General features: G+C 46.3%; 1 protein-coding gene across 2 annotated transcripts in view; it reads right to left on the reverse strand.

The window, feature by feature from the left end:
* Positions 1–3,289: 3,289 nt before the first annotated feature.
* Positions 3,290–16,987, reverse strand: part of bptf (bromodomain PHD finger transcription factor) — a 48,578-nt gene continuing 34,880 nt past the window's right edge. Inside the window, exons 20-32 of one of the 2 annotated variants that reach the window (XM_069194633.1) lie at positions 15,151–15,305; positions 14,256–14,370; positions 13,471–13,709; positions 12,896–13,133; positions 11,792–12,567; positions 11,432–11,514; positions 10,434–10,659; positions 9,725–10,002; positions 9,027–9,200; positions 8,484–8,676; positions 8,050–8,134; positions 7,184–7,370; positions 3,290–4,290 (exon numbers count right to left, since the gene is read on the reverse strand). In XM_069194633.1, the coding sequence (XP_069050734.1) occupies positions 4,254–4,290; positions 7,184–7,370; positions 8,050–8,134; positions 8,484–8,676; positions 9,027–9,200; positions 9,725–10,002; positions 10,434–10,659; positions 11,432–11,514; positions 11,792–12,567; positions 12,896–13,133; positions 13,471–13,709; positions 14,256–14,370; positions 15,151–15,305 (2,786 nt within the window). In that variant the 3' untranslated portion in view covers positions 3,290–4,253. Of the gene's footprint in view, positions 4,291–7,183; positions 7,371–8,049; positions 8,135–8,483; positions 8,677–9,026; positions 9,201–9,724; positions 10,003–10,433; positions 10,660–11,431; positions 11,515–11,791; positions 12,568–12,895; positions 13,134–13,470; positions 13,710–14,240; positions 14,371–15,150; positions 15,306–16,987 lie in introns of both variants that reach the window. The other variant, XM_069194632.1, reaches the window with a different exon arrangement.

A 16,987-nucleotide genomic window follows, 5' to 3' on the forward strand; every position in this document is an offset into this window, starting at 1 on the left:
ACCAAAAAAATTTGAATAACCTTCCCCCACAAAAGCTACACACCAAGCATGAACCTACTCTGTTGAGGCATCTATGATTTAATAAAAATAGACATTTAGAGCAATTTAGTTGATTGATCATATTTGATTTGACCATGATGGGCTTTTTGCAGAAGCACTAAATCTGCTCATTAGTGGAACAGCTGACTGGGCACTGATGATGGAGAGCTTTAATCTACTGAAAGTGACAATCGTGAGAAAAAAAATACAGGGAACTCTGTATATCTTCATGCTGCTTGTGTAACAGCAGCTTTCTTTCACCGTAAGAAGTCTTGTCTCATGAGCCCCCACTGAAGTCATGGGTTGAGCTAGGATGAGCTGTGGCATCTAGGGCTCAGAGACCAGTGAATAGGCACATGCCTGTCCAGTCTCTAAAGGAGGAATAGGACAGAACCCCTAGAGACATTGCCTGCAATCTCGTGAAAAGCATGTCGCAGATGTACAGCATCTAGTGCTTCCAGTGTTGACTAATACGGCCAGCAGCTATATAAGTCTGCAACTCGCAACTGGCAAGCCACTGAAGCTCAGCATGTGTGAGCCTGGTCAGTACCTGGATGGGAGACTCCTGGCGTAGTTCTGAATGTAGTTCAGAACTGGTGTAGTTCTGGCACACTATGGCTGCCATCGCATCATCCAGGTGGATGCTGCACATTGGTAGTGGTGGAGGGGATCCCCATTACCTGTAAAGCGCTTTGAGTGGAGTGTCCAGAAAAGCGCTATATAAGTGTAAGCAATTATTATTATAATACATGCTACTATTCAGTCTATCACAGTACAACCCCTGCAGGTCAACTCTTTGAAGACAAATATTTAACAGCATTTTGAATTTATTTACATTATGTCAGTGCATCTGCTGCAAACGAAGTCTATCGGTCTCCTGATTACCTTCGGGAAGCTGTTGTAAGTGCAATGTTTTTTCCGATATTCACTGCGCATTCTGTGCTTACCCTAGAGATTAATTTAACACTACTGCCTCTTCATGAACAACACAGACATTTGTAATCCCCATCCTACACAGGAGACAATGATGGAGAAAGGCTGGAATCTCATTTCACTTGGGATTCATTAAAGACGATTGTTCTGTCACACTGTGCAATTCCCCCTGTGGTGTGTAATGAGACTATCAAATACAGCTGAAAATCAAAGGATTGCTTCCAAGGAAGGCTTTAGTTATGTTCTTTGCAACCCCATAAGTTTAGCCTCCACAACTTCAAACCTTTACAAACTTTTAAATTTTAAGTGAATTCGAGTAAGTAGATATCCAAGGATTTCTTAATAGAATTGTATACAAAAGTTCAGCAGAATACAGAATTAACATAACCAACTCAAAAAGGCCAAAAGCACATTTTAATCATCAGCTGTTGGTGTCATATTTTATCTTACTGTTATTCCAAAGACTGGCTTGTCTATTCCTACCTAAAATACTACTTGTAAATAGAAAGGAAGGAAATGCAAAAGCAAAGTTTAAAAATCTATAGTGTAATCAATCTTTCTGAATCCAAAGAAAAATGGTCTAGGCTGAGTAATTCAGATACAAAGCACAGGGCATTCCACGCCTGGCAGAGATCAAGTTTCTAGCAAAGACCTCAAGACGTTTTAAAAGCTCTGGGTGAACATGCTGTTATTCACATTGATATCCTCAAGAAGTCAAGTAGGTGAGAACAATCCTTTGAGTTACACAGGTGATGCAGTGGCACCTGAAATTACATTTTTCAGTTACTCAGTCTGGCCAGACAGTTACTGGATGTTTCTCCTTTCGTAAAACAAATACTACTTCTTAAATTTCTAGGAGCTTTGAATCCAGCTGTTGTTCAGTTTTGCGAGATCTTAATGTGTGAACAAAACCGTCCTGGTCTGGTGGCCTCTGAAAGAGCAGGGAATGACGGAGACAGATGCAACTACCACAAGAAATAAAAGATAAATACTCCGAAAAACTTCACCCTTAGAATTTCCACAGAGATTGTTTTCAGGGTATGCAGATGAAAGCTTACCCGACGTCTGCCCAGCCAGTAAATTACTTTGACGATGGCTTTGTCCAGGCTTGTCCAGCAGACGCACAGGGAACAATAAGGAAACGGTGCAATCTCTAGCCAAAAGTTATTTGATGTCAAAAACATTACTTTATTATCTAGGATGAAATGTCCTATCAAGTACAAAAAAGGAAATAACTCTTTAGAGTTGCCACAATCTGTTAAAAACATAGATAGCATCTATTCCCTACTGGTAGGAAAATGTTTTCTTTTAACCAACATTACTCAAAATGAAAAGTTCCATAGATATGAATAAATAATACAGAAATACTGTGATGCTGTGACGAGATGCGCAGATTTGTTTTTCTTTTTACACAACTCATGAAAGAGTCTATAGATCCCCTCCCCTTTAGTCAATATGCATACAATATGCAGCATTTTTTTAAATATAAAGGGCAATTTCACCTAAATGCAACTAAAATTTCCAAAGTCTCAGTTAAAAAAAAAATGAAGCAAAAAGACAGGTAAGCCTTGTAAGATCTGTCTAGGCCATGAAAAAACCTTGAAATTCTAAAATGAAAAGTTATTCATGAGAAATAAAACTCCAGGTTTCCTCGGTCATTACTAATGCATCAAAGCAGGATGTAGGTTTTGAACCAACAAGTGAGAGAAGCTGCACAAGCACAGAGTATTTATACTTCTCCTTAAGTGCCACACTTTTCCATAAGCATCACATAAGAGTAATTCGAAGTAAAAAAAAATATAAAAGCTAAATACCTGTCCCCGAGGGTCGTACATTATTATATGTATGAGATTTTTTTCACTGCCCTCTTCCCTCAATAGAACAGAGCCCCGTGTATAAACCAAATAGTCACAAAAATACAAAGTGCTCATGATTAGAAAAAATTCCTGAAAAATCAGACAGATTCCAAGTTCTCTTCAACCACTGCGTATATGTTAGAAAGTAAGGGGGGAGACATTAAAAAATAATTTATACTAAAAATTCACTGGCCCTTAAAAACACAACATTTTGTTACCTATTTCAAAGCTTACCAAAACCGAAGCAGCACAAGTATCATAAAGACGATGACAGCTGTCTCTGAAAAATATTTTTTATAAGATTCCAAGTCATCAGCATTACATTTAGGTTTAATCTGCCCTTTATGATTTCCTCAAATCTTTTCCATTTTTTTTTTGGACAGACTTGGAAAAGACCCAAGGTTTGTTTTTGTTTTTTTTTAAAACAAATTTCTACAGTTAAGAACTTCTGGAGACACCTCTATCAGTGAGGAAGAGAACACTGTCTTCTCCATTTATTATGTTTAATATACATCAATATTTTTTGAGCTGTAATACAAAAAACAGAAAAAAATTCAAAATCTGACAAAGTTTTACAAACAAGAGGCCTTCAAATACACATTGCTCTTCAGCTTTTTTCAGTCTGTCATCACTGGAGGGTGATTTATATATATAAATTCGTCTACATTTTAGTGCTGCTGTCTGGGCTGCTGTCTGACCAACTCAAAGCAAGCCTTCTGTTCAAACATTATACCAGTAAAACCCTTGCCGATTCTGAAAATGTTACACACGTTATCAGTTCCTTTCGAATAAAGAAAGGTTCTGTGGATACTGTTTTCTCCGATACCCTTTTCATTATGGGAGTCGCAGGAGGAGATGAAAAGCAGCCATAACCCTTGTGAGAAAATCCAAATTTATCAGAAAAAAACAGATTAGTTGACAAAATGGAATTTAATATAAAATCTGAATGATCCTAACAATAAATACAGCTCTCAGAACGCATTTTTTTTGTTGTTGTCAGGGGTGATAGCCAGCTTATCTTTACTGTAGAGCTTTTCTTCATGTCCCCTCTTTAATTGGAAAAAAAAAATGAAATAAAGGAAAATAAAAAAGAAGGAAAAATCAAACCGCCCCCAGTGCCCCAATCCTTTCAACGGCACCCCTCCCCTCCCCACTGTCCTCCTGCGTTTCACCGGAGAGTCACGGCTGAAAGGCGCTCCCCTCCTGACCCCCGCCTCCGGGCTGCAGCCAGGCTGGCCAGCGGCTGTCCCATCAAGTTCTCGACTTGGCAACGGACTGGAAAGATTGCTGGTTTACTGGGGAGAGAAGTCCGCTCAGGGAAGGAGGGGGGACAGAGCTGTGGAGAAGCCTGGTTCCCGCATGGTTTAACGTTCTGAGACAACCAGATTCCTGCGGTCTGTGACATAGAGCATACAGCTGTGTATTCTAAGAAGCTGTAGTCTGCAGTTTGTTGTTATGAGACCTACAGAATACGGAAAAAGGGGAACAGTTGAGAACCCTTTGCTTTGGTTGTTAAAACGGTTATAAAGGAAAACAAAAGCATCTACAGTACAGGATGCCAGGGGGGGTCAACCAATTGTAACAGCAGAGAGCAGCCATGTTGTGGAACAACACTCTGTGACTATATTAAATAGGCACACTGATCAAGCGCATAAAAAATAGTTGTGTGCTTATAGCTGTCCGACGTCAACACTAACTTGCAACGATCTCTAATGCAATGATTTTTTATGAGTTAATTGTAGTATTACAGGAAGGTTTGAAGGAGGCATCTTTAATTTTGTATCTCGGGTACAAAGCCTTCCTTTGCAGAAAGGAAGGTAGAAAAACTGCTTCTCAGAAACCAGCATGGTTCTCCCTGTAGCAAAACTAAAAATCTGCAACATCCAGAAATGTTGTCATTATCTGGAGGTTCTTACAGGATTACTGGTTAGTCTTGTATTTTAATTAATGGTACGCTGACATAAACCTGCATATGAAGCTCATGATCTTTTTGCTTTCTGTTTAAACTCGTGCAGAAGGGTTCTAAGGCTAAGGACTGCTCCCACTAAAAGCAAAAAGATCATCTTGGTACTGTTTGCCTCCACGTTTCCTTTGGAAGATGACAGAATGGCAAAAACATTACCGCAGAACATAAACCCTCATTTATATTGTGGGCATGGTCACTCATTTTTCAGTTCATAAACGTCTACATTTCTTTTTAACGTGATTTTTTTTTTGCAAGACTGTCAGTCGCACATATTGTTGTTTCACACAGAGAAGAAACAAAACTTGAAACAGGAAGAAATGAAAAACGTGTTGAAACCTATGTAACATTTCAGTCAACATGGCTGCCATAATGCGATTGTCACTGGAGGCATCTTTGGAGCTTGGTTTTAAGGCTTATTATTACTACTTAAAAAACGAATTAAATAGCATTTATTTCAACGAATGCAGAATTTACGCTGTTTATGAAACAGCAAGTTCCATGATACAAAATATAAAAGGGTGACCCCAGCATCCAGTTCAGATTCCAGTTATTAGGTCAGACTTATGACATCACAATCTGCAAGAAAGAGAGAGAATGGATGGCATAAATACATGCACGCAGCACGGAATGAACAGACAACTGCCAGAAGACAATGAGCATAAAAAAAGCAAAGATAAAAGCAACAGATGCCACGGACAGGTGACATCTGGACATGGGCTGCTGCTGTGATGAAGCGTGTTAAAGCTCTTGTAGGCACACTTGCACAAGGAAATTTAAGAATCGCCCGATTCTCGTGTCACCAGGGGGCTGCGGACGGTTTTCCGACCCCGTTCTCTTCTGCGCCCTACTGGGAATTCGTTTTTGGCTTTCGGCTCGCCGTTCCCGTGTTTCTAAATCATGCATCGGTGGGTAAAGGACGCAAGAGGAGCCAGCAGGCAGGGGTCGAAGCCGCATCAAACACGGTTTCCCACACCCTCGTGCTGCGCTTGCAGAGCAAGAGTTTCTCCTCTGGAAACCACACAAGCTCCTCAACAACACAGCACGGAGCTCCTCAACAACACAGCTCACCCAGTGACCGTCCAACCTACCACACAGTTTGAACAATCATGTTATAGACTGCGCTTTTATCCCAACACGTGTACACACGGCTCGGGAAACAATCTTTTTTTGTTATTTTACCGCATGAAGGATTAACGGGGTTCGCAGAGCTCCATGTACTTCTCCACTACAACAGCAAGCTCTACACTGTTATCTATGACATTATTTTTTTAACATAGCTACTCACTAAAAGCAAACTACACCCGAGATGTGGTTTGACACCATACCGTTGTTAACCTTGTCTGTGACCTCATCAACAGGTCACTATGACATCATAAACTGGTAACTATGACCTCATACTGGTCAAGCAGCTCTGCTGCAGGGTTTCGACTGACCACTTGGGGAGACGTCCGTCAGCACCCCTGCAGGTGCGCTACAACTTTTTTGGGCGGGGGTAGCAGGCTGTTGACATAGGATACTGGGATGGCATAACGCAAAAAAGAAAATACCCCCCTTGCGAATTTCAATTTTGAAGGTCACGTTTTTACATCCCACTCAATATGCGCAGACATGCAAATACAGCCTCGAAGGGGCAGATGAAAGCGGAGCAGGACACGGTGCTCTCTGGGGACAGGAGTGGCAGACCGACGTCAGATGCGTGTCCACAACAGCGAGAGTGTAGAACAGTTCTTTCAATTTCTTTGGAAGTGCGCCTACAAAAAAAACTTTAAGCCGCAGAGCAAAACACAGATGGTTCTAGAACACAAGTACTCCGCAAAGCATGCTTGAGCAGTTGAGATGTGGCCCCATCCTTATATTCCTCAGATCACCGGTCTGGGAGCAGAAGGACGGGGGTCTGCTGCAAGGGCTCAGGAGGCACACTAAACAATGACATGCGTGAATACAGCTGATGCAACAGAGGGGGCATTACTGGCCGAGATGTGATGCTCTATTTAGCCAGAGCAACCGAGAGCAAGTTCTCATTCACAATGAAAACACAAAGCAAAAACTGCCCGATTCGCAAACTCTTGCTTCTGCGATGTCAATTTAGCCACATTGATATCGACACTTCATTTAACTCAATTTCAGCTCTGCTTTTCCAATCACCCAGGCGGCGAAGGGAAGACAGAAAAGCCCTTGGCAATGGGGCGGAACCAGGTTATTGATGAAAAACAGAAAAGCCCACCCAAGCGTGCATTCAGGCGACGTTGACACCAGAGAACAAAGAGGAAACAAAACTGGGAATGAGCGCTGGGGGCAGGAGAAGAGATGCCAGCATGGGGCGGGAAGAGAGAGTTGGAAAGAGAGTCAGCGAGGGCTGTTCAACAAGCTCGTTCAGCGATTCTCTTACCTGCTTGCTTTGAAAGCTTTAAGTTTCTGTACAAAGAACGACTCAAGAACCTCCGCGCACTGATAGAACGGCGAGTCGCTGGGGTTATAGTAACGGCAGTTGTCGAAGATTTTGGTCATATCTGCCACAAACTCTGTCAGTTTGTTGTAAAATCGTTTGTGCACCCTGTCCTCCATTGTAGCCAGGTCTGCATTAGGGGAATGAAGGATATTTACAGAAATGAGAGGTATTAGAGACTGCCACCCTAGCTTTTATTCAACTGATTCAATGCAAGATGTAACTAGCACAGTTGGAAGAACACCTCACCTCCACAGCAGGCCATCCTAGTGCACTCTGGTCATTATTAAACTGACGAATTACAGACAAGAGGTTTAGAAATTATCTTTGAAAAGAGAACGAAGCCTTTGCAATACGCAGGTTAAATGGGAAAAAAGTTCCCTGATGCCACGTTCCCTGAGCTCTCCGGACGCTGTCCTAGCAGGCCAGTGCACAAACTGAACAGTCTTTTAGGATTCTCACAACTCTGCAACAGGAATGTTCTCCAGTTTCAGAAAGTGGCATAATGCCATCTATTAATTAAAAACAGAAGACTGATCAGACCCTTCGGTTGTCAACAAGTGTAATTTTCTCTAGGGCTGTAACTGTCTTGACTTGCTTTATTGACAAAAAGACGCAGAGGTTTGCTTATAAATTATGTTGTTCACTGAGGCAGAAGTTCTCTGGAAAAGGATGGAATAATCTGTGGCGTGTATAAAGTGTTAGGACATCGGATAAAAACTATCTGATTATTTCTTCAGCGCTCATGTAGAGTGCGCAGCCAATAGGAGCTGACCAGAGGCCAGCAGACCACAGAGTGTTAATCTTACCCATTGGTTCTTTGATAACGCCGTAATAATCTGGTGCATCGTTGGGATCTACTGGTTCTAAAAACGGCCAGGCCATTTTGTGAGCCTGTGAAGAGAAATAAAAAACAAAACAATGCAATACGATGATGACAGCATCGGGAAATGCAGGTTAGAAACATGCTGCCGTTTCATGTCGGCACAGCACAAAATATGAGAAGCTCTGGAGAGCTGTGATCATGAACGTAATTTCTCAGAAATGGAAAAAATGAAAAAAAAAAGTAACAGGAGTACAAGTTTGGGCAGCTGTGCCTTTTTCTGGGCACACTATGCAAAGCTCCCTGTCATCCGCAACCAAAGAAGAATCAATCAATTCCATGTGATCAAAAAACTGGAAACTCGATCAACGATCACTCCTTTGTCTGGGGTCAGGGCTAGCAGTGGATGTGCCTTCTCACCTGTAAGGACCGCAGAACTCTCCTTAACCCTTCGTAGTCCTTGTCTGTGAGTGGCGTTAGGACCGTCATGGCGTCCTCTGTGGACTGGCACTGCGGACAGACGTACTCATCGATGAGTGTGGCTTCGCTCTGCAGGATGCCCACGCAGCGCCCATGGTACCAGTTCTGACACCGGTCACAGCCGATATAGAACCTGAGGACATTACAGGGTTTTTACTCAAAGGTGAGACCGGCTTCCCGGACAGAAACACTCATTCCGATCCCCAGAGGTGAAGACCATGCTGCTCCTGACCATTTATTAAATTTTTGTTCACACTTTAACAATGTACACACCAACTCAATCTGAACAAAAAAAACAAGTTAAAAAGAGAAGATTCCACTAATAAAGTAGCTGTCCCAAGAGCTGCAAATGTGCAAAAAGTCTGTCTCACAGTCACTCGTACCCGGGCGTAAGCCTAACTCTTCACATATTTGAAGACACAGCAGCACTACGACCTTAGATATAACCCCAAAGCCCCAGACTGCTCTATGCCAGGAACTTACTGCGACTCATCGTACGGTGTCCGACAGATGCAGTACAACTCTTCGCTGTTGCCCTCTTGTGCCCTTTTGCATTCGTTGCAGATGTAATCGTCCATCTTTTTTGCTTCCTTTTCTGTGATGCCAACACACTCGCCGTGGTACCAGTTGGTACAAAGATCACAACCGATGTAGAACCTGAAACAAACAGGAAACGTAAATACATCTGTGCCCGCTGAAACGCTTGTAGTACTCAGACCTCAGCCCTGTTCGCAACTTAGTATTAAACTGAAAGCCTCTTCTATACACATAAAGCTTCACGCACATGAACATTCAAATCAGCAAATTCATGAATCAATGTCACCAGGACCCTCACCGGGAATAGGCAGTTAAAAAACGGATGGATGAATCAATGTTTTAAAAACCACAACGGACAGTTTTAATGGCTTTTGCGCAGACTGCAAAAATGACACACACACACAAAAAAAAAACACATTAATGTGACTTCACAGGCCTGTCTATGCAGATGTGTTCAAAACTAGGTCCCTGGTTTGAATTATACGAGCCAACATCCTGGAAAATAAGGCTCGAAAAACCTGAAATAGGTCAAAGTGGGGTCTGTAAGAGGAGTTCTCATCTGTAATAGCAACAGACAGAAATGCCCAAGAACAACTCTCCATCGCCGCCATGCACGTGTGAACAGCCTGGAAGAAGACACTCACTTGGACTCGTCGTAAGGAGTCTTGCAGACGCAGTAAAGCTTTGTGTCCTTCTTGGAGTCCTTTGAGGTAGTGGAGATCATCTTCTTCTTCTTGGGCTTGGTGGCGGAGGAGTCCTTCTCGTCCTCGCGCTTGCGCTTGTGCGACGCTGCGGAGGTGGGGGAGGACATGGCCGAGGCCAGGGCGGCGGCGGCGGCCGCGGCAGCCGCTGCCTGGGACGCAGCCGCCTGCGCCTTCTCCTTCTCCTTCCTCAGCTTGCTCAGGTCCTTCTTCAGCTCCTCCTGCGCGGTCCGAGACAAACAACGCCGGCGGATACTCTCCGTGTCCCGTTTCGATGAGCGTCCCCTCCCATACCCCTCCCCCCAGTTCCCTAGATTCTGTAAAATGTTCAACCTTCAACCTCCTACTCCTCCTCCAACCTCACTGGTTTCATAGATCTTGTGGTTGGGCTTCAGGTTAAACAGTGTAACCGAAGACATAAAATCACTCATCTGCCATCAATTAAGATGCTGGAGAACATTATAATAGATGACCCTCAGATTCAGCAGTAATTCTATAGAAAACCAGCAGATGGTAGTACAGTGAAGCATTAACAGAATATCAGTCACAAACGAGAGGAAGCCACTCAGCCCATCGTCATCCAAAGCGTCATGGATATCTGTACTACGGCTGGATCTAAAGGACTCAACTCCAAGTTGCCTGCTGCCCTTACCTGGACCTCCAGCTGCAGCTCCTTGTCCAGCAGAGCCCTCTTCTTCAGGATCTCGGACTTGAGCTGCTCTTTGTGCTTGAAGAGCAGAGCGGACAGCTTGGTGGCATTCTGCTTGCTGCGTTTCTGCTCCACCGACTCCTCCCTCTTCCTCTTCTTCGCCGCCTGCTTCTCGTCCTTGTCGATCTTGTCCAGGATGAACTTCATCACCTGGTTACACACGATCATTCTGGGGGGGGGGGGGGGGTTGGGTGTGTGTGTGCACGCGAGGGGATGGGAGAGGATGGGGTGGAGACAAAGACAGGCAAAAGGTATTAATTGGACCTTCAGTTCAAAGACAAACACTTCATTTAAAATACTGCGAGAAGGACCAAAGTGCTATTTCAAAAACCACTCAGAATGCATGTCTCGCATTCATGTAACTCTTAACTGGGGACAGTTTTGCGCTGTTGGGCCCATACTATGCATTTATTCGATCCATCCTTGCTCATGCTAACCTGTAACTTCCATTCTTTCCAGATGGTGTCATGCTCACACAAACTCTCTCTCTGGCGTGGGTATCGCTTTAGAAACGGCGCATCCACAGTTCACAGGCCGAACGCTAAAGAAGAGCCATGCATGTAGCGGATATGAGCTATGCCGCTTCGCTGCATGTGGGAAAGGCCTCTGTAGAAAAGCTCCACATGGGTTCCCAGCTGTGGGGTCAGGGTCATGCTGGTTCCCAGACTCCACGAACAATGCAACGCCCATATAGCAATAAAACCCAGTTTGTCTGCACGCAGACATCAGGAAAATCTCCAGGATTTCGGTGACCCTAAAGCCTGAAAGTCAATCTCCTTCTAAAAAGAACTGGTTTGGTTGTAAGGCGCTATGAAAAACTCTGCGAACACAATCTGCAGCCGTGGCCACTACAGCACACACGAGAGTGGACCGGACATTCGGTCAACATAAACGTCACCGTTACAAGCGCGATACCGTGACTCCCACGGTCTCCTCCATACCTCTGGTTCTCCTCCCTCTCAGCCGCAGAGAGAGTCTTCTTCTGCTTCAGGTGTTCAATTGCTGCGTTCTGCTTCATGACCACCTACGACACACCGACGTGCACGTGAGGGGAAGGGGATACACAAACACATTTGCCATACAAGGCTCTGTATCCTGTTTAGACTTGAATTCACTAACGTCGGGAAGTGCACTGACGTCAGGTGACACCTCCCCTTAGTTTAACTGACCACTTGTTCATCCTAGCTGTAGTGGTAACTATGGTACAGTGTCTTACTTAGGTCTCATTTTCCCTTCTAATACTCAGGGCTTAGCTTCCCAGCTACCTCTGCTCTGCAGGCTTCACTGCACCCAGGGCCCACCTGTTTCTGGATGATGTCGCTCTGGCTGGGGGCCTGTAGGGTCTGCTCCTTCTTGGCCTCCATCTGCTGCTGCTTCTTTTTCTGCTGCTGCTCCCGGAGCTGCTGGATCCTCTGCAGTTGCTCCTGCACGCTGGCCGTCTGGATCGTCACCACGTTCTGGATCTGGTGCGCCTGCACCTGGCCGCCCTGCTGGATCTGGATGGGCAGCTGCAGCTTGATCTGCTGGGGCACCCCGCCTTGCTGCGCCTGTATCTGGGCCGCCATGTGGGACTGGATCTGGGAGAGGACCTGGACCTGCTGCTGCAGCTGGGGCACCGTGATCAGCTGGGGCTGGTGGAGCTGGAGCTGGGGCCGGGGGGCCGGGATGGCCTGCTTGACCGAGGCCTGGTTCACAGTCTGCGCGGTCGGGGGGGCTTTGATTTGGGGGGGCGGGGTCTGGGCGGCTTGCTGCACGGGCAGCGGGGTCGGGGACTGGACGGGCGTCAGAGCCTGCGTCTGCGGGGGCAGGTGGGCCTGTGGCGTGGCCGGAGGGGTCCCGGGGGCCAGGGCCACAGCTTGCACCGGGGCGGCAGCCTGCTGGGCCGGCTGCACCGGAGCCTGAGCTTGGGACACAGCCGGAGCCTGGGCCAGGGGCGGCAGCGCGGGCTGCTGCACTGGCGCTGGGAGCGGCGGGTTGAGCGGAGCGGGGGGGAGGGGCAGGGCCGAGGGCGGGGCTTGAACCGGAGCCTGGGCCTGGACCTGGGCTTGGGGCAGCGCTGGCTTCTGCTCTGCTGGAGCTGTAGACGCAAGACGCACACAGACACAACCAGAATTAACCGAAAGCCACCTTATAAACGGTCTTAAGAAGTTCCAGTTCCACCCAATTCCTCTTAACTAAGTTTAAAAGAGCGAAGCTTGACATGACAGATCCATCTGAATGCAAAATATATTACAAGTTAAACAACAACAGCTGTATAGAAAATAAACATCCTCGACATAGAATTCACATCACAGCCACGTTGCTCAAAGAATTCTTGTTCCCGAGTTTTATTATCGAGCTGGCATGGCTTTGCCGTTAACTCTGCCTCCTGCAGTCCTGTAAGTGTTGGCAGCTCAGCTCTTTACCTGGTACCGAAGGGGTGGTGGTGGTGCACGTCACCGCGGTCACCGTGGCACCCCCGGAGGAGACTGGCGGGGGCATGGGGGTGAAGAGGAAGCGCTGGAGCTGGCCGTTGGGCATGGCGGCCTGCATCAGCTGCTGGCCGGGGCCGGGGATCACCGTCACTCCTTGAGGGATGACCTGGAGCTGGCCTGTGGTCTGCCCCTGGCCCTGGATCACCACCGTCAGCCCCTGGCTTCCTCCCTGGGTCACAGACCGATCAAGGCAAACAAAGCGTCAGTCTCAAGATTTAAAAAAAATACAGCGCCAAAGAACTGCTCTCTTTTATGAAACAAAACCCTGCATGCAGGAGCAAAACATTGATGGGAGGTCAAAAACATGCAACCTTGTTTAATTTCAACCTTGATTTTCAGGGTTTCATTTTATTGTGGCGTCTTTGTGTGGACTGGGATTTAAACGGCTGCAAATCCACCGTCAGGCTGAGCGAAGTAAAGGCCAGCCTCTTCCTCTCTGGGAGAAGCCCCGTGCAGAGCAGGGTCCAGACATGCAGGTGACCCTGCCCCCCACTGTGAGGTCTCACCTGTCCCTGAGTCAGCTGAGTGAGCTGGGCCATAGTCAGTTTCACCTGGCCCTGCTGCGGCCGGGGTCCCTGCGGGGTCTGCGGGGCGGGCGGCTGGCCTGGGGGGGCGGCGGCGTGGGGCGGGGTGGCGGTGGCGGCTGGTTTCTGGCCCGCGCTGGTCTGCACCGTGCTCGCGTTGGAGATGGCGGTCGACACCGGCTGCCCGCGGATGATCTGCGTCACCACCTGCTGCGTCTGGCCTGCAGGACAGATTCACAGCCGGGGCAGTTAGGAGAGAGCGGCGTACACCAGTGCACTTTTTACCGTTACGGTTGCATTTAAAGCATAAGCAACTTTAATTTGGTCAAGGTGTTCTGTATTTCACCTAATTTCACATCCAGTTTCACTGTATTTACCCAGACTCGGTGCAAATCTCTATCCATGCCACATTTCTACATTTCTCTTATTCAATACCTATGATTTAAAATTAGCGAGGCCGAAAGCACACACACACACACACACAAAAGCGTGCACCGCCAACATGCAGATGAAAACGTTAGTCACAAACTGAACAACGCCCAAGTAAAAGGCTTGAAACCGAACACCTCACAACACGCTAGTTGTGCCTTTCGTGCATTACGATACGACGAAGAATGAATGGGGGGGAGAAGTCATGCTGCTGGCGTTCCAGTCTCCAGCGAGCGCCTGTTAGACACGCCGCAGGACGAGCACGGGGACACAGCGGGTCATGCAGCCACACAGGGGGAAGAGGCGAATAGAATTGGACCTACTGGCTGGGAGAATACCTTGTTGTACCATCAGGGGCGTCCGGATGATGGCTTTACCCAGCGTGGCTGTCTGCTGCAGAGGCGTGCGGATGACAGTCATCCCCGAGCGGATCTGCGCCCCCGCGGTTATGACCTAAAAGGGACAAGACCGGGAAATGGATGGAACATCGCAAGAAACTTGTAGAGTAAAAGGCTGAAGTCTCCGTCTCGTCACGTTTACACAATGCACTGTTCTGACGGGGGTGGGGGTTGGAGTTTTGCCAATATCCTCATTTGCGTATCTTGAGCAATTAATGATGAACACAACGAATCCCACAGCTGTCCAAGTCTTTATGGCATGTTTAACAATTAAAGTTTTGGCGGCAGGTTGGTCCGCATCAGTGTCTCACAGCTGCGGGCGAAATGTTCCCAGTTCAGCCAGTAAGAGCCGCGGGACCACAGATGCCGTGAAACAAGCACGATGTGGCAAACAGCATCCTCTCTCTTGCAGCCTTTCACATGTTCTACCATTACAATCCAGCTAACAAAGGCAGGATCTGAAGTTAAAAATCACGCACCTCCTAACACAAGCGCGCATATAATAGGTGGGCGGAGAACTGTGGAAATGTGAAGGGACTGCAAATTGGAAAATGGTAGAAGCACAACTGCCATGCTGCAGTTTACGGCTAATAACTGATTAAACACTTCCTCCCGTTGGTTCTGAACCGCTGCTCAACAAACGCTCGGCCTCGCCCCCGGTTGCGGCCGTGTGAGGAAATCTTTGTGAAGAGACAGTATGACCTGGTTTGCCGCTTTTGAGATTTTGCTGCCCACCAGTCTCCCGGGCTTTTCCGGAGCTCCCTGGGGATCCTTGGCTGGGATCCAAGGAGCAACAGAAAGCCAGGTTCCTCGAGGGCCTGGGGGGGCTCCGTACCTGCTGTGTGGGAGGGGACCCCCCGACTGAGACCGGGGTGTTGGGCCTGATGTTGATGGTGGCCGTCCGGGGCTGGAATGAAGTGAAGGTTTGCTGGTTGCCCGTGGTGTTGGATGGAATGATCCCCAGTACTTTCTGTTGGACCTGCATAACACCTGCAGCAACAAAGACTGGTTAGGAAGAGGTGAGAAGCACTAGCGCACCCAGAAACATTTCTCACGGCAGTGTTTTGGTCATATGCCCCATACAGTCCCACCTATTTCCTCAGTGAAATGGTAGGGGTGCTTTCACCGGATCTTGTCATTTGCTTCTATACCGCACAGCACAGTTGGGGAAAAAGTGGTCCCTGGAGAAACCGTGAGCTGGGATACAGGAACAAGACCAGACTGTTTTTGGAACAGGGCCTAGAGCTATCTGTTGTCCTCTGCCTATTGCAAGTCAACCTGCTTATAAAGATCAGCAAAAAAAAAAGGCTTGAACTCTTGACTACTCTCCAAAAGAAAACAAAGAAAAGTATTTTACACTCACCCCAAATCAAAACATTTAAGACTGTATCCCTTGGAAACAGAAAAAAACCCATCCTTACATTGCTCCACAAGAGCATAATAACAGTAATCAATTCATTGCAAACTGCTCCAAGAGCTTTTATTCATACAATACTTTTTTTCAAAATTCTAGGGTCTCTGTAATAAAATAATTGAGAGTAGTAAGGCATGGTATGCATACACTGTATATATTGCTTGTTTTCTTCTACAAATTCCATTTTTTTTATTTCAGTATTGTTGTTACTTATATGAGATTAAACAAGTAGTTGCAGTTCTGTGCAAGTAGAAGCAAATTCTTAGATGAAACAATGGTTTTTCATCATGCAGTCTTGTTTTCCCAAATATATCAGTCTGCACCCTCATACACTGCACACAGCATTTTGTGTTATTGGTTAAAGAAAGCCAATCTTTCATATCATGTTTTTGCCCATACTTCAAAAGAATTCATGCATAAAAAAACTTAAAATGCATTTCCTGCTAAGTCACTTAAAGTGCTTTAAAAATTGCTTGGCCACGAACGAACGTGTGAAGCTATACTTTTCATATGCAGCTTCAAAAGCTTGGTTGCGGTAATTTGAAAACTTATAGTGGGTCTTAAATGGGGGTTAAAGAAAAAAAATCCAAGCAGGAGTTGCATTGCTGGCAAAACTTCAAACAGGAACTTTTGGAAAAAAAAATTGTATAGTGTGGGAGCATTAAAAAAAAAACAGGAGGCTACCTGTCTTTGCAGCCGGACTGTAGAATAAACTTGTTTTCAAGCTCACTTCCTTAATTATTTCCAAAACAAACAACCATTAAAACAGTCACACTGGAAAAATACACTGTCTGTTAATACTCCCTTTCTAATGAAACATGGGTGTTACTAGAGAGGAACTGTGTTTATTTGTGGAGTAATTTAGCTTATCCGCTGAATGTGGGCTTTACTCCTAGGTGTGTTACCGTCTACAAAACTTAATGTTCAACTTTTCTTTCAGAGGACTTGAAAAAATAGGAAAAAGATGGATCAAAAAAAGTCAAACAGAATCTCCAGCGTTACATCACTAGCTTTCTGTATTTCACATCCAAGTTTAACTCCCTGTTCTGTCTTGCAGCCGGAGTGGGACCGTTGGGAAAACCGCAGAAACCAAACCAAAACCTTCTGCTTTCCAGAACGTTGCCCGACCGATGTGACCAGCGGGACGGGAGTTTTGGAAGTGCTGGTGTCAGTCTGACAGGGGCTTGTGTGTGTGTGTGTGTGTGAGGTGCTCTGCCTGCTGGTGTCAGCAGGGGGGGGTGGGAGGGGACAGCTGCCC

The sequence above is a fragment of the Lepisosteus oculatus genome, chromosome 9 (assembly GCF_040954835.1).
Source record: "Lepisosteus oculatus isolate fLepOcu1 chromosome 9, fLepOcu1.hap2, whole genome shotgun sequence".
Taxonomy (NCBI): Eukaryota; Metazoa; Chordata; class Actinopteri; order Semionotiformes; family Lepisosteidae; genus Lepisosteus; species Lepisosteus oculatus.